This window comes from Mustela nigripes, chromosome 13, assembly GCF_022355385.1.
Source record: "Mustela nigripes isolate SB6536 chromosome 13, MUSNIG.SB6536, whole genome shotgun sequence".
Lineage (NCBI taxonomy): Eukaryota > Metazoa > Chordata > Mammalia > Carnivora > Mustelidae > Mustela > Mustela nigripes.
The window spans coordinates 24,765,152-24,790,166 of NC_081569.1; the positions used below are offsets into that span (position 1 = coordinate 24,765,152).

Here is a 25,015-nt window from a genome sequence, read left to right on the forward strand (position 1 = left end):
CCAGGCACTGGCATGGGAAAGCCAGCTGCAATCAGCAAGCTCCAGAGTAACTTCTCAGCTAGGTGTTGCCATAAACAGCAAACCCTGGCATGGTCAGGCAACTACTCTCTGAATAGGGGCCTAGCAAGCAGCAGAACCAGGGTGATGCCTCCCCTTCCCCTGGGAGGAGTGGCGCAGGTGCACACCACAGTAGTCCAGAAGGTTTGGGGACCCAAATGCTTGGTCATAGGTTGAGTAGGCACAGAGTTTGGACAGAGTGATTCATTGCTTTTCCTTGAGGGTCCACTGAAGAGGAGGGTGTGTGACCTTTCAACTCTGGAGCTAGAGATCAGGAGGCCACCATTTTCATTTTCATCCTCTAAAGTGGTGTGGAAAGCCATCAAGAAACAAAAGCCACATAGAGCAATCCAGAGGCCTGACACTAAGCCTGTTCCTCTGGCAAGGGTGGTGCAATTCCACCTGGGCAAGGGCACCAGAGAATGAGCACAACAGATCCTTCCCCCAGAAGATCAGCAAGAACATTCAGTTAATACCAAGTTTACCAATTACAAAGAACTACAAATCTCCAAACTGAAAGTGGGGGGTGGAAAACAATTTATCACTTAATTAACATCAAAAGAAAGCTGGGATAGTAATCCTTATATAAGACAAATTAAACTGTAAACCAAAGATTGTAGTAAGAGATGAGGAAGGATACTATATCATAATTAAAGGGTCTATCCAAGAAAAAGATCTAACAATTTTAAATATTTATGCCCCCTAATATGGCAGTAGCCAATTATTTAAACCAATTAATAACAAAATTAAAGAAACACACTGACAATAATATAATAATAGTAGGGGACCATAACACCCTGCTCACAGCAAGGGACAGATCATTTAAGCAGAATATCAGCAAGGAAACAATGACTTTGAATGACACACTGGACCAGATGGACTTCACAGAAATATTAAGAACATTCTATACTAAATCAACAGAATACACACGCTTCTCAAATGCATGTGGAACATTCTCCAGAATAAATCACATACTGGGTCACAAATCAGGTCTCAACTGGTACCAAAAGATTAGGATTATTTCCTGCATATTTTCAGACCACAATGCTTTGAAACTGGAACTCAATCACGAGAGGAAAACTGGAAGGAACTCAAACACATGGAGGTTAAACAACATCCTACTTAAGAATGAATGGATCAACGAGGTAAATAGAATTTAAGAAGAATTTAAAAGTTAATGGAAACAAGAGAAAATGAAAAAACAACTGTTCTGAACCTTTGGGTTACAGCAAAAGCAGTCATAAGAGGGAAGTGTATATACCAACGCAAGCCTTTCTCAAGAAACAAGAAAGGTCTCAAATACAAAACCTAACCTTATACCTAAAGGAGCTGGAGAAAGAAAAATAATGTCTAAACCCAGCAGGAGAAGAGAAATAATAAAAAAAATTAGAGGAGAAAACAATGAAAGTGAAAACAAAAGCATAGTAGAAGAGATAAATGAACCAGGAGATGGTTCTTTGAAGGAATTAATAAGATTGATAAACCCTGCCCAGACTTAAAAAGAAAAAAAAAAAGAATGGACCCAAATAAGTAAAATGAATGAAAGAGGACAGATCAGAACCAACACTGAGGAAAACATATTATGAGCAAGTACATGCCAAAAAATTAGGCAGTCTGGAAGAAATGGAGGCATTCCTAGAAACATATAAACTACCAAACTGGAACAAAAAGAAAAGGAAAACCTGAACAGACCCGTAACCAACAAAGAAATTGAAGCAGTAATCAAAACTTTTCCATAAAACAACAGCCAAGGCCAGATGGCTTCTCAGGGGACTTCTACCAAACATTTAAAGATAATTAATATCTATTCTTCTGAAGCTGTTTCAAAAAATAGAAATGGAAGGAAAACTTCCAGACTGCTTCTATGAGGCCAGAGTAACCTTGATCCCCAAACCAGACAAAGAGCCCACCAAAAAGAAGAATTAGGGACCAATATTCCTGGTAAACATAGATTTGAAAATTCTTTTTTTTTTTAAGATTTTATTTATTTGATACAGAGAGAGAGAGAGAGAGAGAGAGAGAGAATGGAGCAGAGGAGCAGTAAGCAGAGGGAGAGAGAGAAGAAGTCTCCCTGCTGAGCAGGGAACCAGATGTTGGACTCAGTCCTAGGATCGTGGGATCATGACCTGAGCCAAAGGCAGATGTTTAATGAATGAACCACCCAGGTGCCCAGAATTCTCACCAAGATACTAACTAATAAGATCCAATAGTATATTAAGAGGATTATTTACCATGATGAAGTGGGATTTATTTCTGAGTTTAAAGGGAGATTCAACATCCACAAATCAATCAGTGTGATACACTACATTAATAAAAGAAAGGACAAGAACTACATGATCCTCTTGGTAGATGCAGAAAAAGCATTTAGGAAAGTAAAATATATTTCTTGATTAAACCTCTCCATAGTGTAAGGATAGAGGAAACATACCTCAATATCATAAAAGCCATATAGGAAAAGTCCACATCAAATATCATTCTCAGTGGTGAAAAACAGAGCTTTTCCCCTGAGGTCAAGAACAGGACAGGGATATCCACTATCACCACTGTTGTTCAACATAGTACTAGAAGTCCTAGTCCAACAATCAGACAACAAAAGGAAATAAAAGGCATCCGAATCACCAAAGAAAAAGACAAACTCTCACTCTTTGCAGTTAACATGTTACTCTATGTGCAAAACCCCAAAGACTCTACCAGAAAATTACTAGAACACATACAGGAATTCAGCAAAGTGGCAGATTATAAAATCAGTGCACAGATTATCAAATCAGTGCACATAACAATGTGACTGGAGGAAAAGAAATTAAGGAATCAGTCCCATTAACAATTACACCAAAAACCACAAGATACCCAGGAATAAATCTAACCAAAGGGGCAAAAGATCTGTGCTCTGAAAACTATAAAACACTCATGAAAGAAATTGAGGAAGACACAGATAAATGGAAAAACATTTCATGGTCAGGGATTGGAAGAAGCAGTGTTGCTAAAATTCCTATGCTACCTAGCAATCTATACATTCAATGCAATCACTATCAAAATACCAGCAACATTTTTCATGGAGCTGGAACAAATGATCTTAAAATTGTACGGAACCAGGAAAGACCCTGGATAGCAAAGGTAATGTTGAAAAAGAAAACCAAAGCTGGTGGAATCAGAATTCTGAACTACAAACTACATCACAAAGCGGTAATCATCAACACAGTATGGTACTGACACAAAAACAGACACACATATATCAGTGGAACAGAATAGAGAACCTAGAAATGGACCCTCAACTCTATGGTTGATTAATCTTTGACAAATTAAGACAGAATACCCAATGGAAAAAGATAGTTTCTTCAACAAACGGTGTTGGGAAAATTGGACAGCCACATGCTTAAGAATGAAACTGGACCATTTTCTTACACTATACACAAAAATGATCTCAAAATCAATGGAAGACCTAAATGTGAGGCAGGAAGCCATCAAAATCCTGGAGGAGATCACAAGCAGCAACCTCTGTGACCTTGCTTACAACAACTTCATGCTAGATATGTCTCCAAAGGCAAGGGAAACAGGCAAAAATGAACTATTAGGACTTCACTAAGATAAAAAGCCTTTGCATAGCAAAGGAAACAATTGACAAAACCAAAGACCACTGACAGAATGTGAGAAGATATTTGCAAATATCAGATAATGGGCTAGTATCCAAAATGCATAAAGAACTTCTCAAACTCAACTGTCAAAGAACAAATAATCCGTTCAAGAAACGGGCAGAAGACATGAACTGATATCTCTACAAAGAAGACATCCAAATGGCTATCAAAGAAGACATCCAAATGAAAAAAGAAGTGCTCCACATCACTTGGCATCAGGGAAATGAAAATGAAAACCACAAAGAGATAACTACCTTACACTGGTCAGAATGGCTAAAATTAACATCAGGAAACAACAGATATTGGAGAGGATGTGGAAAAAGGAGAACCTTCTTACACTGTTGTTGGAAATGCAAGCTGGTACAGCCACTCTGGCAAACAGTATGGAGGTTCATCAAAAAGTTGAAAATAGAGATACCTTGCAATTTCACTACTAGGGATTTACCCCAAAGGTACAAATGTAGTTATCTAAGCACTGCAGCGTTTATAGCAGCAATGTCCACAATAGTCAAACGATGGAAAGAACCCAGATGTCCATTGACAGACAAATGGATAAAGAAGATGTGGCATATGTATATATACAATGGAACACTACTCAGCCACCAAAAACTGAAATCTTGCCATTTGAAATGACATGGGTATTACGTTAAGTGAAATAAGTCAATCAGAGAAAGGAAATTATCATATGATCTCACTTATATGTGGAATTTAAGAAACAAAACAGAAAATCATAGGGGAATGGAGGGAAAAATAAAACAAGATGAAATCAGAGAAGGAGACAGACCAAAGAAGACTCTTTTTTTTTTTTTTTAAAGATTTTATTTATTTATTTGACAGAGAGAAATCACAAGTAGGCAGAGAGCCAGGCAGAGAGAGAGAGAGAGGAGGAAGCAGGCTCCCTGCCGAGCAGAGAGCCCGATGCGGGACTCGATCCCAGGACCCTGAGATCATGACCTGAGCCGAAGGCAGCGGCTTAACCCACTGAGCCACCCAGGCGCCCCCAAAGAAGACTCTTAATCATAGGAAACAAACAGCGTTGCTGGAGTGAAAGGTGTGGGGGGATAGGGTAACTGGGTGATGGACATTAAGCAGGGCATATGATGTAGTAAGCACTGGGTATTATATGACTGATTAATCACTAAAATCTGCATCTGAAACTAAGAATACACTGTATGTTAATTAATTAAATTTAATTTAAAAATAAATAAATAAATGAATAAATATGCTTTATTATTGTCTAGGACAACCCAATATATCATAAAGTTGTCAATTATCCTTAAGTTAATTTATCTGGTAAAGATGAAGAAAGTTTTTTTTTTTTTTTTTTCTGCAGCTGTACCAGTGGAGAGTAAAATTAATTTGGAAAAATACATAAAAGTATATGAAAATACTGTACAAGAAGACTAAGAGCTATTGCTAACCCAAATAGATGTTAAAACAGTACAAAGTCTCTGTAATTAAAATGGTGGTATTAGCACATTATTAGTGAAACAGCCATTGGAATTGAATAAATATTCAAAGTCAGATCTAGGTACACATAGAAATTTAGTATATAATAATGGTGATATTTTAAATCAGTGGGGGCAATCTTGAACTTTTGAATAAGTAATGTGGGGAGATCTGGATAGCCATTTGGAAAATATTAAAATTACATTTATACCTCACACATTATACAAGCATATACTCCAAATAGACCAAAGATATAAACACAAGAAATGGAAGCTTATAGGTATCAGAATAAATAATGGGTGAATTCTTTTATAACTTAAATGTAGGGAAAAGTTTTCCAACTATATCCAAATCAAGATGCAAAAAAATAGTGACAAATTTGACCACAAAAATATTTTTAAAATTTGCATGATGAGAAAAATTTAACCAAGTCAAATAAAAAATGACAAGTAGGAAGGAATTATTTATAACACGTACTATAAAAAAATAACCATAATATATAAAAATATAAATTCTTGAAATGTAAGGACAAGATATGAAGGAATCTTACAGAAAAAGGTTCAAAAAGCATAGGAAAGCAATTTGCTAAAATGTAAAATGTTTACATTTTATATTTAAAAATAAACAAATATATATATAAATATATGAAAAATGAAGGAAATGGACACACCCCCAACAGAATGGAAATAAACATGCACAAGAATATAAAATCTAGCATTATATTTAATTGCAAAAGATTGAAAATTACTAAAATTCCCCAACAAAGTAGAATGATATAAAAATGGTAGTATTTACTCACAGAGTAACTTCATAGAATGGATAAGAATGGCCGTAACTGGTATAGAGTGGTTTCCAAGATACATTTTTGAAGAACTTAAAGAAGAGAATATGCAAAAAAATTTTACCTAGCATGCAATATAAAAAAAAAGAAAAGGAATAAGAAAATTGTTATTCACCTATTTATTTTTTGTAAAAAAAAAAAAAAGGAAAGAAAGAAAAAACATAAAGCAGAAATTCATGGAATAAGTTATATACAAGAAGGGTATGTATGGTGAGAGGCAAATGGAAAGGATAGGGTGGGATGACATTCTTTTGTGTATTCCTTACTCCTCTTTGTATAGTTTTGGCTTTTAGAATCATATTAATACTTTACATATTAGAAAATAAATTTAAATTTACGATGAAGGGGAAAAATCCCTAAAGTTGAGTACAAATGGATACAAATGAAGTCTGCTCCAGTTCAAATTAATAGCATACTCTCATTGGGAAAAACAAACAAACAAACAAAAACAAACAAACAAACGAAACTTAAACCAAATAACTTTTGAACACAGTATTTTGATTACATTCTTGAATTCTTTTTTTTTTTTTTAATATTTTACTTATTTATTTGAGAGAGAGACAGTGAGAGAGAGCATGAGCGAGGAGAAGGTCAGAGAGAGAAGCGGACTCTCCATGGAGCTGGGAGCCTGATGCGGGACTCGATCCCAGGAATCCAGGATCATGACCTGAGCCGAAGGCAGTCGTCCAACCAACTGAGCCACCCAGGCGTCCCATACATTCTTGAATTCTTAACTTAAAGAAGACAGGGGCACTTGGGTGGCTAAGTAGGTTGAGCATCTGCCTTCAGTCCAGGTCATGAGCTCTGGGATCGAGACCCGCGTTGGGCTTCCAGCACAGTGGAGAGGCTGCTTCTCCCTCTGCCTGATGCTCCCCTTGCTAGTGCGCTCTCTCTCTCTCTCTCTCTCTCTCACTCTATTTCAAATCAATAAATAAAATCTTATAAAAGGGTGGGACAAAAGATCTGAAAAGAAATCCTAAACTCAATCTTGAAATCTGCTTTTTATTGTAGTTATGATTACAATAATTCTGAAACTACCTTGCCTATATTGTAGGGTTGAGTAAATTAATAAATATGTTAATTTTGTTGAAAATTGGGAGTCTCGATGTGAAAGAAGAAAGTTACAAGTAGAAGGGCAAAGGTAAGGAAGAATGCTATGGGAATACCATTAGTACTCATTAATAATAAAATATAATAAAACATAATATATGATATATTACATATGTAATATATAAAATATATCATATCATGTTATATATCATATATAATTAATTTTTTTTTTTTTTTTTGGTTTTGAACCTTTAATGAGAAAAAGAAATATATCGAGCTCAAGAACACTGTGTTTCGTGTGTCACTGGGTCAAAGTTGGGGGATACAAGACAGACCTAACAAACATATTATACATAAACAAAACCATTTGGTTACAGACTGAAAAACTAATGCCTGGCGCGGTTAAGTCTCGGTTTCCTCATCACTCAGCAGCATGTTCTATAATATTATAGAAGATAGTATGATATGTAATATTCTATAGTATTATAGTATAGTGTACATATAGTGTAATATAGTGTAGTTGAATATATATATATATATATAATTCATTTTAGCTCACCCCTCTAGAAAGCCTCAAACTAATGACACTTCAGAAGAATTAGATCTTGTTTTCTAAATATCATACCTGATTAAAAGGAACCAGGAAGAAATTGTGGCTTTGAGAGCTGGAAAAGGAAATTATGAGTGGGCCTTGAGACTCTCCTTGCACCACAAAGTAAGAATGTGCTCAAAAGTATACTGGGAATATACTAAAAGGATGTCAGCTTGGAGAGACCCCTACTGTCTAAAGCTTGGAAAATATGAGAAAGCAAATAATTACAGATATGGATTAAAAAGCCCCGAATAAAACAAAAAACCATGAACCCATGATGAAAATGATAAGAGAGAAAGTGTTTCCTTATAGTATACTAATAGAACTCATAAATGTAGAAGGAACAACAAAATTACCTTTTACAACTAGCAAGTGGGACGCCTGGGTAGCTCAGTCAGTTGAACTCTAGACTCTTGTTTAGGCTCAGGTCATGATCTCATGGGTTCTAGGATCCAGCCCTGCCTCTCTCTGTCCCTCACCCCACTTGCACTTCTCTCTTGCTCTCTCTCTCTCAAATAAATTAATAAATCCTTACAACTAGCAGGGAAGAACCACCAATGTAAGCTATAACTAAAATAGTTAATGTTTTCAAAGAATTTGTCCTAAAGAATAGTTAACAATAATTCAAGAAGAAGGAAAAAAGTTACTTCAGTGGAGAAATAGATACCAATTTAACCAAGTGATCAGCAATATCCATAATAGGATAAACCAACATATGTGCCCCCTATGTGAGAAAATCAACATTATTACAGTGGATTTGTGCCAAGAATTCATAACTCAATCTGAGCAAGAGGAAACAGCAGGTAGACGTTAACTGAGATGCATTCTACAAAATCACTTTCACTATTGAAACCATCAATGTTATGAAAGATCAAGAAAGGCCAAGAAATATTCTAGATTAAAAACAGACTAAAGGAACACAATAAATTGTAAATTGTGTGACCCTGAGTGGGATCTTGGAGTACATGAGAGGAAATGCTTTGAAATATGTAATTGGAACAATTACTAAAATTTGACTATGGACCGTAGATTATATTATATGAAATTTGTGTATTATTTTTATCAGTTACTTTTTAAGCTTGTGAAAATTTACAATTTTGGGGGAAGCTTACTTCCCCCAAGTGCATGGAAGTGCAACCAGCCTAGAACAGCTAAAGAAATAAATTCAGAGTACTAAAAAAAAAAACTATTAAGAATAATTTTGAAGCTTTAGTAATTTTCAAAAGTGTGATATTGGTCCAAATATGGACAAAGAGATCAACAGAATAAAACTCAGCAAAAAAGATGCATTCATATATGGTCAACTGATTTATGCAAATTTAGTGGTTAAAAAGATGGTATTTTAAATAAATCATGCTAGGTCAGTTAGTTGTCAGCATAAAAAGAAATAAACAGTGACTCATAAATAAAGTCATATACTAAAACTAGTTAGAAACAAAATCTAGACCTAAAATAGGAGTTTTCTTCTAAAGCTTTCTGAAGAAAACCTGGTATTCTATATTTCCAATGGTTGAGTATGCTATCATTTATTACATAGGACACAAAGCAATAATGTTCATGAAACACTATTCAGAGAATGTAAAGACAAACTATCAACTGAGAGAAGATATTCATGACAACACATGACAACAACACAGATGGCAACACATGTTAAAGGGCTCATATCAAAAATACATAATGAGCTTTTATAAATAAAAAGAAGAGGACCAGGCTAATTTTAAAATGGACCAAAGACTTGAATGACACTTCATAAAAGATATTCTAATGGCTAGTAAGAATTTGAAAGGCGCTCAGTGAAATTAGAATTAGAATAAAATACAGAATGGCTATAATTTTTTTAAAAAGCTATAAAACCATATATCACTAAAGCTATGTATGGAACTCACTGGTAGCTAATGGGTGGCGAATTGATACAACTACTCTGAAAATCTCTTTAGTAATCATTATTATAATTAAACATATACCCTCCCTGTGATCTAAGAATTCCATTTTTAGTCAGAAAACTAAGAGAAATGAGCACATATTTCTACACAAAAAATGTACCAATATGTTTATATCGGATAAATAATGTGTAGTATATTGAATACCACAATGAAATACCATGTGCAGCAAAAAAGCGTAAGGAATGAATACATCTTGCCGACACTGTATTGGGTGAGGTAAATCACATGTTAAATAGAACATACTACATGATTCTGTGTGAGCTTCAAGAGCAGGCAAAAAACAGTCTATTGCGACAGAAGCCAGAAGAGTGTTTACGTGGGGTCAGGACTGCCTGGGAAAACGACCCAGTAACTAGGAGGGAGCACCTGGAATATGTTCTAAATCTTTATCTGGATGATATATACGTGCTATTCTTATACATATGGCATATGGATGTATAAAAATTCATTGAGCCATACTTTTAAGATGAGTGCATTTTGTTGTGCACGGTGACTCGCTCTGCTCCTTCACGCCTGCAGGAGGTGAAGCGAGGCCAGGAAAGAAAGCCTGAGGTCTTTTTCAGAGACGCCGCAAGAGGATCCCTAACCAAGCAGCCAGTCTGGCTGCCTGCGTAGGTTCCTTCCCGTCTCCTGCAGAGATGCAGGTTAACCCACACGCTGTGCAGGCCAGCACGGGTCTTTCCCCGAAATCCTGAAGTCTAGACCGGATGCAAAAATCGAAACAAACAGCATGCATTGCTGGAAGATGTTCGATAGTCACAGAAGTACGCGTGTTTGGGTTGAGTGGGTCGATCCCCAACCCTTACCTCTTGTGTTAACGTTTAATTTTCCTTTGTCTTCCTGTGAACTTGGGGAACTGAATGAATGCAAGTCCCGCGTACCCACCCAAGGGGAACTGTCAGTGTCTCTGGTGCTGAAGATGGAGAGAGCTGAGGTAAACCTAGAGTAAACACCGCGCATGCTCTGTAAAGATTACCAACCCCCCCCCCCCCTCCCCCATTCCTTTTCCTTCCCTTCCCCTCCCCGCCCCTCCGGTCAAACTGGGCAACAAGGAAAATAAAAATCAAAGCCTGGAAGTTTGTCCTCTGCAGATTCTATATTTTGGATCTTGCATTTTGCTTTTACACTTATGCCCAGAAAGCTTGTTTTGGATTTTCCTTCCTCTCAACTCAGTTTGCTTATAAAAAAAGAGAGGAAAAGAGAGGAGAGGAGAGGAGAGAAGAGGGAACATTTTGCTTCAGACCCCAACATGAGAAAGGGAGCTTTTGAAGGTAAAAAGTTCATGTCTACCAAGCTGACCCATTAAGTCCAGTAAGTGGAGCAAAGCATTCCAAATACCAGAAGAGTTTCGAAAATACTTAAGTGTTGCTCTATTTTTATTACAAATAACCAGTAAACATTTTACTCATGCTCAAATAATAAAGAATGCAGGTACAAGTCTAAAACTTTGCTCAAAGGAGGAAACAACAATTGTTCACTGAGTTCCTACTCATCTGAGAGGCAGTATGACATAGTGATTAAGACTGAGACATTGGAACTGTCTGGGTTTTTAACTTCCAGTTCTCAACTTGTGAGATAGGGAAGTGACCTAACTTCTCTATATTTTTCCCTCCATCTTTGAAATAGGAAGATCACTAGGAATTAAAAATTAGTTAATCAAAGAAAAGCCTTCACTTCAGCCCTGTGCTCCCTTATGTTATCAATATCTGAAGGTTGTTTTTACCTACATTCCTATTGCTGTGTTAAAAATTGAGGGTCAGGGGGCGCCTGGGTGGCTCAGTGGGTTAAGCCTCTGCCTTCAGCTCGGGTCATGATCTCAGGGTTCTGGGATCGAGTCCCACATTGGGCTCTCTGCTCGCCAGGGAGCCTGCTTCCTCTTCTCTCTCTCTCTTTAGTAATCTCTCTGACTATTTGTGATCTCTGATCTCTCTCTCTATTTGCCTCTCTGACTATTTGTGATCTCTCTCTGTCAAATAAATAAAATCTTTAAAAAAATAAAATAAAAAAATTGAGGGTCAGAATTTTCTTTACTTGCAGTTTTCTCACACATTTAAAAACTATGTGAACATTTGACATATTTCTATTAGCAAGTAACAAATGATAAGTCATTACCTAATTGATTTTTAAAGTGTTCAGTTGTGCGATAGAGAAAATTAGAGATTAGGGCAGAGTATGATAAAAACTCATCTTCCCATGAAGCTGGAAGAATTTCTGGAAGTGGCAGAATGCTGGAATGTTGGGGGTCCTCTTAGAAAAGAAGACTTGAATGGGGTCTGTGCATTTAAGTAAGAAAGATGTGGAACGCAGAGGAGGGTACCAGAAGGAACCCTGAGAAGCAATGAGCTAGAGTGAGCTCAAGGCCACACAGAGATAGGAAGATAGTAATGACAAGGAAGCAACCAATACTGTCATCCTTGACTTCACTCCACCCCACTTCATGACCATGGTCATGTTGATGAACTAGAAATAAGAGAGAAAACACCAGACAACTTCCAACTTACTATTCTATATATTTTATGAACAAAAATATTTGACAATATTAAGAAACAGTTATCATACTCTTTCATAATTATACGAATAACATTTCAAATATAAAATACTTTATAAGAACTATTTTTTGCAGTATAAAAGCAAACTTCTTAGCGGATTTATTCTAAACTATGCTAATATTGTAATACTCGGTGACAGACTAGCTTTAGGGGTGACTATTATAAATGAAAACACAAATGCAATTTTCAGTCCTTGGGGAATGAAAATACATTGAACGAAGTGTTCTTCCTGGTTCGACCAAACAATGTCTTCTAATTTTTGACTGAGGGTCTTTCTCTCTCCTACCTTTAACTTTTTCACCTATTTATTGGTATGTGTTACAATGGTACATATTAGGAGTGCTTTTACCTAAATATCCCTAGCGAGCCGCTTTTTCACCCAGAATCTTAGTAGTGCATAGGAGTTCAGTAGACCTAGCCGGGCATGTGCATGGAAGGGGCGCTTTCAGCAAACCATCTCACTCCTTTGCCATGGCTACCTAGCTGAAGATGCGCGGGGAAGGTCGGGCAACAGGAGGTCAGGGAGCACGGGAGAACCATCATGTCTGCTGAGAGGACAGAAGGGACGCACTTTGCCCAACTCGGGAGCTAGCTCTCAAGGAGGAGGTGCCAGTCCCTGGGATCCTTCTAAATGCTCCCTCCGGGATCCCCAAGCCTCTCCTCCCCGCTGAGCCCCGCCCCCTTCCCGGCCTCAAACTCTTGAGTCCATTCAAACCTTGCTTTCTTCGCTGCGCGCGTTGTCAGGCGTGTAATTGGGGAAACTCCTCCCCGCCGGGACCGCCTCGCCGGCGCTGCCAGAGGAACGGCCGCCTCGCTGCCCCCACCTCCGAGCGCGCGGCGGCCTCACACCGCGCGCAGAGCCCACCGCCGGGGTACTGGCGCTCAGCTCGCCGCGGAGGGGGCAGTGCCTCGGCCGGCCGCGGGGCTGCAGGGCCAGGGACGGCCCGCGCCCACCAGCTCCAGCCACCAGGCTCCACGGACCCGGCGCCCGAGCGCGAGCGGGGGGCGGCGCGCCGCGGTGGCCGGGTGTCCCGCGTGCGCCCCGCGGAGTCGCGCGCAGACCCGCCGGCCGTCGGGGGCGCGGCGGGCAGCGGGAGCCCACACCTGTCCGACCGCGGCTGCCGGGAATCTGTGTGGCGCCGCAGTCCGCCGCACGGGAGGCAGGGAGAGAGAGGAGAGCGGGAGGAGGCGAGGCCCGTGCTTCGGCGGACGCCGCGCCCGGCTGGAGGCCCTGGACGCCGCTCCCCAAGCTCCACCGCACCATGGCCCCGAAGCTGCTGCTCTTCCTCTGCCTGTTCTCGGGCTTGCACGCGCGGTAAGTGGCGCCGGGGCCCCACAGCCCCGGGCTCTGAGCCCGGCTGGAGGGCGGCGGGGGGCGCTGTCTGCCAGCAAGGAATCCCCGCGCGCCCCGCCGTCGGCTGGGTTGCGGCATAGCCCGCTTGGGCCAGACCAGAAGAAGAGGGGAAGTCGGCCAGCACCTCACCTGTCCCATTGCCCCCTGTACATGGCCGTCTGCCTTTTCAGCCTGGGTGGCTGCAACCTTCCCTGCAACTGCGAATGTGGGGACTCTGAGATTAATGGGCTTCTCCTAAAGCTTTTAGGATCTGGTTGTTTTAAGGGGTTTTGAAAACCACTATCATAAAGAACCGAAGGTGTCTACCTCTTATTTATCCCCTTTCTACAAGTGTTCCAGGGGCGCGCGCGCACACACACACACACACACACACACACTGGCTGATATTCTATATAATTTACATCATTGTGAAATTTCCCAGGAGCCAGAAGTCAAGATTTCCTAGCTGCCTAGTTTGGATCACACTGACAAAGAGCATCCAGGCTGGGGGCAGGTGGGAGAGGATTGGAACAAGGGAAAGAACCCTACTTCTCAGAAAGGATCCCCCCCGCCCCCCTCCAGGGCCTGCAAACACACACTGTACACATGCACCCCTTCTAGATGAGCCACTTTTTCACACAGGAACATACACACTTACCCCATAAGGCAAACACGTTGAAATTGATAGGCTTCTGCCTGGTAACTGTAAGATATCATTTTACCCCAAATACCCTTAATCTGCCTCCTAAAACAGCAACGCACTGATGGGAGCTTAGAGATGCTCCTGGAAGGAATGAAGATGGCTCATTAGGATGGAAGGGCAGTGGAACCAGAAGAGTTAAACCCTATTGCTGTAAATAAAACTGGATATTCTGGGTTTGGTTTCTTTAATTCTGTCTCCCAGACTAGTTCTTTGGCCCATAGACTTTGGAAATCAGAACAGCTCCATTACCACCAACACACCCATCCCAAGAATCTCGGGATGCCCCTTTCCTCAAAACATTCTTTGTTCATTTCCTGAGTCTGGAAGCCAGGGAGCTAGAGAGCCTTTCTATGGGCAGTTAGCCCTGCAGGTGTCAGCAAGCAATGTCAGGTCTTGGGTTTTCATTCATATTTTTGAAGAAGGAAGGCACATTAACAAATCTTAGAAGACATAAAGGGACCTCCCATTTTCACTCCCCACTTTTGACAGGGGTGTTTGACCCTGAGAAAGAAACCCCCAGTCCTCTCCTCCAAACCACTTATCCCTATTAAGATGTGAGAGTGTGAAAGGCAGACAGTGTGCCAGAGACCGTGTCCGCTGGTGAAACACAGGCAGCTCTCTCAACCAGGCATAGTACTCCTTGGGTCTTTCAACTCAAGTTTCTTCCTGTCTAAGAAGAGAGCTAGGGAAGCTTATGGAAGGGCACTTTCTGAAGTCAACTCTGCCTGGATGTATCTCTGTTTTGAGGCAGAAAGACCAGCAGATGTCACCAGGCCTAATGTAGACTTCTGAAATATATAATCTTGATCTGAAGTTGCATCTGCATGACCTTTCTGTTGCTGCCAGCTGCATGAAGTAACCTGCATTTCAGAGTTAGATAATTACGTATAGTTTAGACTTATAGCTACTTAACATGCTACAAGGAAAGCTGCTTATTGTCCTCATTAGTATGTGTGCTTAGTAGGAAGATATCTTAGTATCTAACATGAAGTAGTCAGGTTTCTAAGGATTCCCAAATACATGAACAATTTCTTAAGATTCTTTATCCTTCCTTTTCACCAAAGCAGTATGTTCTGTATCTCGGTTCATTCCCTGGCCTTTATAATAGAGGTTACATATCTGTTGCAAAAAAAAAAAAAAAAAAAATTCCAAATGTTAAACTAATTGCTTTGCTGTATGCCTCTCCTTTGTGAGTGTCTTTGTTCTTTGAATGGGTTTTACAGACACGTAAAGTAATCTGATGTCCAGTGTCATCTTTCAAAACTATTATTAATGCTGAGAGGGTTCTCATTTGTCCTCTGGAATGCCTTTCTGGTGTTCAGAGTCCCTGGAAAAGGCTCTGACAGTTGTGCTCTGTGGTGATGGTTTGGTAACTGCATGGAGAGAAAAGCACCCTATTCCTGACACCCGTGGATAAGCTCATTATGCGTTACAATGCACTATATCATGCCTGGACCCTGGTGATTCCTTGCAGACACTTAACTGCTTTCTGAGGTTTAGGAGTTCCTTTTAATGTTTAAAAATACTTCAGATTTTGTCTCTGTACTTCTAGTTGAAGAGAAGGTGTAAGACCTGAAAATAACATCTGAAGATTGAACAGTTCTTTGACGATGACAATACATTGCTGATTTGTTTTTAAGAAAAGCTAATTGCAGTGATGGTATTTAAGATCCAACATTCCTGATAACAGAACACTCATAAAGATCATATATAGCCCACCTAGAATTTAGAAAAGCTGATCATTCTAGTTTTATTCATATTCTAGTGGGTCCTCTTGATGAAGTTCTTGAACCTAGGTGGGGTTCCGTGGGGTGAGGTTCGGAGCCGACGGCTAAAGAAAGAATTCTTAAGACGTCTCTGGTGCCAAAAGGTGGTTTATTAGAGCACGGGGACAGGACCCTTGGGCAGGCAGAGATGCGGCTGCCCCGGGTTGTGAGGGTAGGCATGTTATATGCCCTGCTGTTGGGGGAAGGTGAGGGGAAGGGAGGTGTCAGTGGAGTTTTCATATGCTAAAGAGGGCCTACTAGGTGCCAGGATGTCCCAGGCCTGCCGGAGGCCTTGCCCTTGCTGCTGGATCAATGTTGTCTTTAGACCAGCCATTAACATTAAGATAGTTGGGAGACTTTTTGGTGGGGTGTCACAATCCTGCTATCAATCGTCTTTGTTAGTGAGATTTAGGACATTTGTAAGCCAAGGGAGACTCCTGTCTAGCAGGATTGTGAGCTCTGCAAGTTAACTATTTGCTTATTGTTCATGGCAGTCAGGGCTGCCTGAGGGATGCTGCACTTATGGAGGGGAGCGGGTGAAGAGGGGGTGCAAGGCGCCAGCTCCTGCTTTGTCCTCAGCCAGCCTCCTGCTCCCTCATCACTCTGAGACAAGATTTGTTTTTCATGAAAGGGAGGATTTTCCTGTGGGGCTGGTGGTCTGACACTTAGCACTGTGAGATTTCTACTTCATTCCCTAAAGTCCTGCAGCAAACTGACAGACGAGGATTGGGAGAAACTCAGTGTCAGTCTCTAAGAGGACAAGAGGATCTCTGCCCACACTTTGCCATTGTGTACCCCAACCCAGCCACTGCGCTGCAGGTGCTGGTTTACCTGCTGAATGGGTGAGAGAGGACCCTGCTGCTTTTCCTTCCTCTTTCCCACTCTCTCCTGCCTTGGCCTCTAAGGAAGAAGCTTATGCAATTTCAGGAAAACCCTCTGGTCACCACTAGAGGGAGAATTAGGCTCATTATAATACCTGCGTTTGAAGTAGCTCCAAGTCTTTTCTCAAAAACGAAGGCTGTGTGTATACAGAGGACTGATGAAGAGATAATGTGCTCAATCTATGTACATATGACCACTGGGGCAGTAGAAAATAACAGGACATGGAGAGCACAGTCTGGCCTGTGCTGGTGAGCTGTTTTTGGGGATGGGGGAGGGGACACAGGGAGAGGGATAAGAGAGAAATGTAGGGGAGGGGAAGAGAAGAGAGAAGAGAGAGAAAGAGGCAGAGAGACAGAAGAGAGAGAGAGGAAAGCACTATGGTGGAGTTGGAACGTGTCTTGGAGAATGTTGTATATGATTCTGCCAAAGTGATCTGTCCCTCTGTCCGTAGTCCCTCCAAATGGTTTTGCCTCAGAATGAATTGCAGTGATTGCTTCCAGCTAACCATGTCCTGTAGAACCTGCTTCAACCTACTCCTTTTTTTTTTTCCCCAAGATGATAAAATTAATATCCCTGACAATATTTCTGATAAAATATTCTACAGTGACATTTTATATTCTGTAGTGTTATTTCTAAAAGTTCAATTTTACAAATAATGAAATGCAGCATATCACTTCTTGACTGTGTCCCAAATTTTTTAAGTTCCTATTGATGGTGAATGTTCAGTGCAAATAAAAACTCATAGCATTTTCTAGTTTCTGCAGATAATTTATTTTAACCTTCTAGCCAATAAAATATTCAAGAAATGGAAGTATAGTCTAAGATAAGCCTAGGAAAACCTTAAATGAATTCAATCTGCCAGACATATGCCATATACTCATTTTCAAAATCTCATATATATGTATATATTCAAAAAAGGAACATACTATGTGACACTGCCCTAGTCTAGGTTAAGGCTAGTTAACACTCATAAATGGAGGGGAGGGAGGTGGGGGAATGGGTGAGCCTGGTGGTGGTAATTGAGGGCACATATTGCATGGAGCACTGGCTGTGGTGCATAAACAATAAATCTTGGAACATGAAAAATAATTAAAATAAAAAAGAGAAATAAAAACTACTGTAATGTATTACATACATGACATATGTATATACTTACATATTATGTAAAGTCATGTATACTATTATACTATATATATAATTACATGATTATGATATTATTTATATGATTGTGAGCATTTAAAGAAAGTAGAGGAAATGATTTTTTGAAAGTTTTTTCTCTTCCTTTCTTTCATGTTCATTATGGAGAACTTAAGCAAATCCAGAAATTAACTTAAAGAAACTTGTGTCCCAGAGCACAACTGCCCTGGGATGATTTAACATTTTGGCTCCTGTGTGGGAAGCTAAACAGAAATGAGCTCATACCAAGTCAGGACAAATAAACCTCAATACAATTTTCTATTCTAGATTTTGTTCTCTTTGGTGAAGAAAAAAGTCATTAAGGCATTTATATTGACAAAGTATAAGGAAACAAGCAAAGTTGTTGTTTTGCAAGTTTTTCTTGCCTTTGTAAATGAAAGTCCACCTGGAAATGCTGCTTTAAGACAGAAGGAGGCTTTCCTTTTTTCAAGCCCAAATGGTTGTGTTGTTGATTTGGCCTCACTCACTGAGAAAACTAGCTTGTCATTTTGAGTCCTCTCCATTCAAGTACTCCTGTCAGTGTGTATCACCCAGGAGAGGCGGCTGTCCTGCTACACGAGACAAGCTCAGATATGCTCAAGCATTCATTTCAGCCCATTTATTAAGAGGCCAAATGATTAAGACATATTAGAAAGTTTTTTTTAATTTTTAATATCTGTATTAATCTACTCTGTAGGAAATGAATCAGTTTTTGTTGTAAGAGGTAAAATTACCAGAGGGTATTCTCTAAACATCATCTTTGTTCCTTGCCACCACACAGGAGTGCTGGCCAAGCAGACCACCTCATCATATCCCCATGTATCTAGAATGAAGTTTCCAGTCTCCTTAAGAAGCACAAAAGTTAGACTCAGCTATTTTCAGTGAGTGCGATTCTGCAAAAGCAATTCTCATCTTCAACTAAAATGAGATCTTGGCAGTAGGGGATAGAAACAACATCATAAAGTCACCATTTGACAAACATCTGGAAGGTTGAACCTTCAGAGGTTCTCAGGGTGGGACCAAACATGGCTGATTGCTTGCTGTTTGATCTTCTGGCATTGATTTGCTTATCATTTTGCCTATAGCTTACCAAAGACGAGGAATCATTTTGTGACATTTAATGAAAACATTATGACATGTTAAGAGCAGTGGCATTCTTCCTATTGGATTCTTTCTAAATGGTGTTTTGTTTTCATTTTAGAGGTAATCCATTGATTGGGCTGTGAGTATTGGGGACTGTCTACTTATGTCAGTGGTGCTTGAGTGAGCCAAGCTTAAGACATTTCCTGGCGCCTGCTGCAACTTATACTTCACTCTTTGTGCCATAATTACAGGTCCAGAAAAGTGGAGGAGGATGAATATGAAGATTCATCATCAAATCAAAAGTGGGTCTTGGCTCCAAAATCCCAAGACACTGATGTGACTCTTATTCTCAACAAATTGCTAAGAGAATATGATAAAAAGCTGAGACCGGATATTGGAAGTGAGTGTTGATGTTTGTTATTCTAATAGAAAATATACTGTGATGATATATTTTTTTAAGTTTTTTGTTTTGAATAATTACAGATTCACAGGAAGTTGCAAAGATGGTGCAGAGTCACAGAATTTATGAGTGTAGTATGACAGCAAAGCCAGGAAATTGGCATGGGTGCAAGGTGTGTGCATGATTTCATGTCATTTTATTGTGTGTGGATTTGGTGGAAGGATCACGGCAATCAAACTACAGAACTGTTTCATCATCATAAAGATTGCCTTCAGCTGCCTCTTCATAGTCTCACCCACCTCCTTCCTCCAAAATTCCTAACCCTTGTCAGCCACTATTTGTTATTTCTGTGTTTTGGTCATTTTTAGAATGCCACATACATGCAGTCGTTCAGTATGTGACCTTTTGAGATAGAATTTTCTTCCCTCAGCAACGTGATTTGGAGATCCATTCAAGTTGTTGTGTGTGTTACAACACACATAGTAGTAGGTGTACTAGTTAGTTCTTTCTTATAGCTAAGCAATCTTCCATGCCAAGAAGAAACACCTATTGAGAAACATTTTTGTTGCTTCCAGTTTTTGTTTATTACAAATAAAATGACTACGTGCATTTGTATTCAGCTTCATGCATGGAAATATGATTTCATTCCCTAGGATGAATGCCCTGGAGTAGTATGATTACTAGGTTGTATGATGAATGTTTAGCTTTTTAAAGAAACTGTCAGACTTTTTTTTCCAAAATGTCTGTACCATCTTCTAGTCAAATCCGTAATGTTTGAGAGATCTAGGTTCTCTGTCTTCACCAGTAATGAGTATTGTCACTATTTTTTTTTTAAATTTCACCTACTCTAATAGTTATAAATCTAATAGGTTGATGCTTCATTGTTGGTTTGATTTGCATTTTCCTGATGATGGTTAATGATATTGAACTTCTTTTATGTGCTTATTTGCTAGCAATATATCCTCTTTATAGAAATATCTCCTTATATTAGTTGCCTTTAAAAACTGGATTATTTTGTTTTATTTTTTTTTCTGTTAAATTACTGAGTCCTTCATATAATCTAGGTAAGATTCATTTGCCATATGTAGTTTGCAAATGTTTTTCTCTCAGTATATAACTTGTCTTTTTATTCTTTTCACAAGATCTTTCACCAAGGGAAAGTTTTTAATATTGATGAAATTCAATTTATTGATTTTTAAATATTTTTTGGGACATGCTTTTGAAGTAATGACTAAGAACTCTTCATGAAGCCCTAGTTCCTGAAGATCTTCTCCTTTGTTTTCTTCTGAAAGTTTTATAATTTTATGTTTTACATTTAATTCATTATCTGTCTTTATATAAAATTAGTGTGTGAGGTTTAGAGCTGAGTTTCCCCTGCCATTCCCCCTCCCTACCCTGGGTATGGGTATCCAGTTCCTCTATCACCATTTATTGAAAAGTCTATCTTTCTTTTGTTGAATTCCATGTATAACATTTGCCAAAAATCAACCAGCATAGACTATTTCTGGATTCTCTATTTTGTTCTATTTATCTATGTGTCTATCACTGTGTCAATACACTTTCTTGATTGCTATAGTTACATAATGACACTTGAAATTGGGTAGATTGATTCAACCTCTTTATTCCTCTTTTTAGAAATTATTTTAACTCTTATAAGCCATTTATTTTCCATATAAATTTTAAAATTATCTTGTCTATATCTAGAAAATCTTTTCTGGTAATTCTCTCTATCTAAGTATCTCTACTCCCAAACTCTATCAATTTGGGAAAAATGCCATCTGTATTATGTTGAGTATTCAAATCCACAAATGTGATGTCTTTCCATTTTAGATCTTCTTTAATTTCTTGCATCCAGTATTTTATAGTTTTTAGTGTACAAGTTCTGAATATATTTTGTTAGATTTACACCTAAGTATTTCATGGTTTTGGAGTAATTATAAAAGGTACTGTATTTTAAAATTTCCTTTTCCCTATGTTCACTGATAGATATATAGAAATACAGTTAATTTTTGTGTACTGATTTTGTGTTCTCTGACTTGCTGAAACTCACTCACTAGCTTAAGCAGGTTTTATGTGTTTGTTTTTTGATACATTCCTTGGGATTTTTCTGTATATGCCATCATGTCATATGGGAAGTTTTATTTCTTGCTTCCCAATTTGTATGTCTTTTATTTTATGTTTTTGCTTTATTTCACTGACTGGAACTTCCCGTCATCACTGAACAGTACTGGTATGAATGGACAATTTGCTTTACTCCAGATCTTAGAGGAAGGACATTCAGCCTTTCACTATTAAGTGTAATGTTAGCTGTATTTTTGTATATATTTTTTTATCAAATTGAGGGAATTCCCTTTATTTCTGGTTTTCTGAAAGTCATTTTTTTTCTTTTAATCATGAACAGATGTTGAATTTTGCCAAATACATTTAAGGCATCAATAGATAAGATCATGTGACCTTTTTTTTTTTTTTGGCCAGTTAATATGGTGAATTAGGTTGAGTGATTTTCAAATATTGAACCAGTCTTCCAACCCTAGAATAAGCCTCACAGCCTTATATGTTTGATAATACTCTTTTTAAAAACCTTTTTTTTTTTTTTTAATATATTGCTGAATTTTACTTGCCAGTATTTTGTTAAGGATGTTTGCTTCTCTATTCATGAGGAACATTGGTCTGCAGGTTTCTCTTTCCTTTTTTTTTTTTTTTTTTGACAATCTGGTTTTGGTATCAGGTAATACTAATTTCACAAGATAAATTAGGAAGTGCCCTCTTATCTTCTGTTTTCTGGAAAAGATTGTGCAAAATTTTGTGTAAACTTCAATATTTCATAGAATTCTCCTGCAATATTCTCTGGATCAGGAGATTTCTGGAGTTTTGTCATTAGAAATTGATTTCTTTAATAGGTATAAGTCTCTTCAACTTATCAACTTTATATTAGGTAAATTGTGATCATTTGTGCTTTTTAATAAATCGGTCCATTTCTCTTAGGTTGTTAATTTATATGTGTAAAATTGTTCATGATATTCCTTTATGATCCTCTTAATATCTTTATGGCCTATAATATATCTCCTGCTTCATTTTTGATATTAGTAATTTGTGTCATCTGTCTTTTTTCTTTGTCATCTTGCTAGAGGTTTGATTTACCTTTTCACAGAACTACCTTTTTGTTTCATTGTTTTTCTCTATTATTTTTATGTTTTCAGCTTCACTAAACTTCATTTTTATTTTTATTATTTGCTTTTTTCTGTTTGCTTTGGGTTTATTTTGAAATTTTTCTTTTTTGAGATAGCACTTATTTTTTGACGTGAGACTATTTTCTAATGTAAGCAGTGGTGCTTCAAATTACCCTCTCTACACTGCTTTAGCTAGTCTCTCACAGATTTGGGTATTTTGAACTTTCATTTTTATTAAGTTCAATGCATTTATTTCCCTTGAGAATTTTTTTCCTTGACTCAGATTATTTAGAAGTGTGTTTTTCTTTTCCAGATGTTTGGAAATTTTCTTGATATCTGCTACTGATTTCTAGTTTGATCCTTTTGTAATCAGAGAATATAGTCTATATGAGTTAAATTCATTTGAATTTGTCAGTCTTTGATTTATGACCCAGACTAGGTTTATTTTGGTGAATGTTCCATGGAAACTTGAGAAGAATGTATGTTCTATTTGTTTTTGAACGGATTGGATCCTGTTGTTTGATGGTATTGTTGCATTCTTCTATATCTTTGCTGATTTTGTGTTTGGTTTTTCTATCAGTTGTTTTGATAAGTGAACAAGAGATAGACTAAAAAGTAGATTCTGATCTAAGACTAAGACAAGAGTGGTGTATTTGACCAGGAGAGAACTGCATACAATTTTTTGTATAGGCCTATGCCATATTCATGATGATGATCAAAGACCATGGGGGTTGTGGCAGACATATTGTTCGTAGGATGAACCCAAGCTTTAGTTTCTTTCTTCTCCGTGGGCCTCAGTTTCATTTAGAGCCCAGCAGCTTGCCAGCTCACATACTACCCCAGCTACTTTATTCCTATGTTTTTCCAACTTTGAGGCTCAGGTGTCCAATTTATCAGTAGCAGGACATAGTACTACCTTGGTTCCAGTAGGCATAGAACATCAGAACCCTTGTGGTGTAGTGAGCGGAGGGCTTAGAGATGCATATCTTCTGCATTACTGGAGCAGTCAAGTCATCATTACATATTTCTGTTTTCTTTTCCATACAGTAAAGGAAGGGGACCAAATTACTTGTAAACTTTCTTCCACTTTTAAGATAGTTATTCTGTAAGCAATACATCTAAATTACCATTTCACAAGGTTCATAAATTCAATTGTCACCACCTTTCCTCCTTCATAATTATATGAAGGGTCTATCTAGTGTGAAGAGTGTGCAACAGTTCTGTATTTATATAGAAAGAGAAGATTGAGAAAATGTTGCCAATTTCTTCATTAATTGTCAGACACTGTGCTTGACCTTACAAGAACAATAACTAAGACTTGTTCCCTGCCTTTCTGGGTAAGTTTAGTCCTTTACTTATCTTGTGCTATACTACAGCACTACACTTTCCATCTATGGTATTATTCAGTACCATGATTGTCTTTTGTGATGGAAAATTGGACATGGGTAGAAAGTGGGTGAGCTCAGCTTCCCACCCAGGTCTCTGAGGATAGCTGAATCATTTAGCCACTGTGCTAGTTGTAGAAAATGCCAGGTGATTCTATTCAGAAACAGGAAACCCCTCTTACACACGCGCACACACACACAACAAAACCTCAGAAGGGGATGTACTAAGCCTTCGTCATGTACCACAGGCAAGCAGAATTCACAGTACTAGGGGTTTTATTTTTCTACTGTGTACATAAGAATTGTGAATTTTCTAAGTGAAACAGCGTAATACACACTAAGAAAGAATACTTTTTAAAATGGCAACTCTTTTAAAACCTCATGTCATCAGAAGGTCTTTGTAATCTTTGAAAGAGATTTAAAAAACAACTAAATATAAATCCATAAAGCAGGATGCTCCTCTTTTGTTTCATGACTTTAAAGTTCCACCAAGCACTTCGTCATGATCCCTGGGGCTGCAGAGTGACCTGATGGAAGTCTGCAGGATCACTGGTGCATTTTAGGATTCCTCTTCCTGTCTCATTTAAATGCTAAATAATGTCTGAGTGGCAGAATCCAGCAACTCACTGATCCTCAGTCAGAATTACTGCCCCAAAACAGCTCTCCTGGTCAAAGATACTGAATTATACACCATTTTCTTTCATGGTTTAGAAGGACTCTGCTTTAAAGGACAATTTCTTATAAAAATCTGAATTTCTTTTCTTTTTTTTTTTAATGACTTTTTTCACTTGCAACCTATTTGTTACAACCATTATGCCTTTTCCTCAAGGCACAATCATCCTGTATTACATAGCATAGTGCCATACAAGGATTTACCACTAGTTTACTGCAATTACCAGTTTATTTGCTCATTTCTCCTACCCTCTCCCTCCCTCTCTCAGTCAGACTCTGTTTGCCCTGGGCCATGGATGTGTGGGGAGGAAAGCAGATGCTTGGGTTTTTCT

General features: G+C 38.5%; 1 protein-coding gene across 1 annotated transcript in view; it reads left to right on the forward strand.

The window, feature by feature from the left end:
* The first annotated feature begins 13,174 nt into the window (after positions 1-13,174).
* GABRG3 (gamma-aminobutyric acid type A receptor subunit gamma3) overlaps positions 13,175-25,015 on the forward strand; it is a 643,721-nt gene continuing 631,880 nt past the window's right edge. Inside the window, exons 1-2 of the mRNA XM_059371735.1 lie at positions 13,175-13,428; positions 19,308-19,456. Of these exons, the coding sequence (XP_059227718.1) occupies positions 13,376-13,428; positions 19,308-19,456 (202 nt within the window). The 5' untranslated portion in view covers positions 13,175-13,375. The remainder of the gene's footprint in view (positions 13,429-19,307; positions 19,457-25,015) is intronic.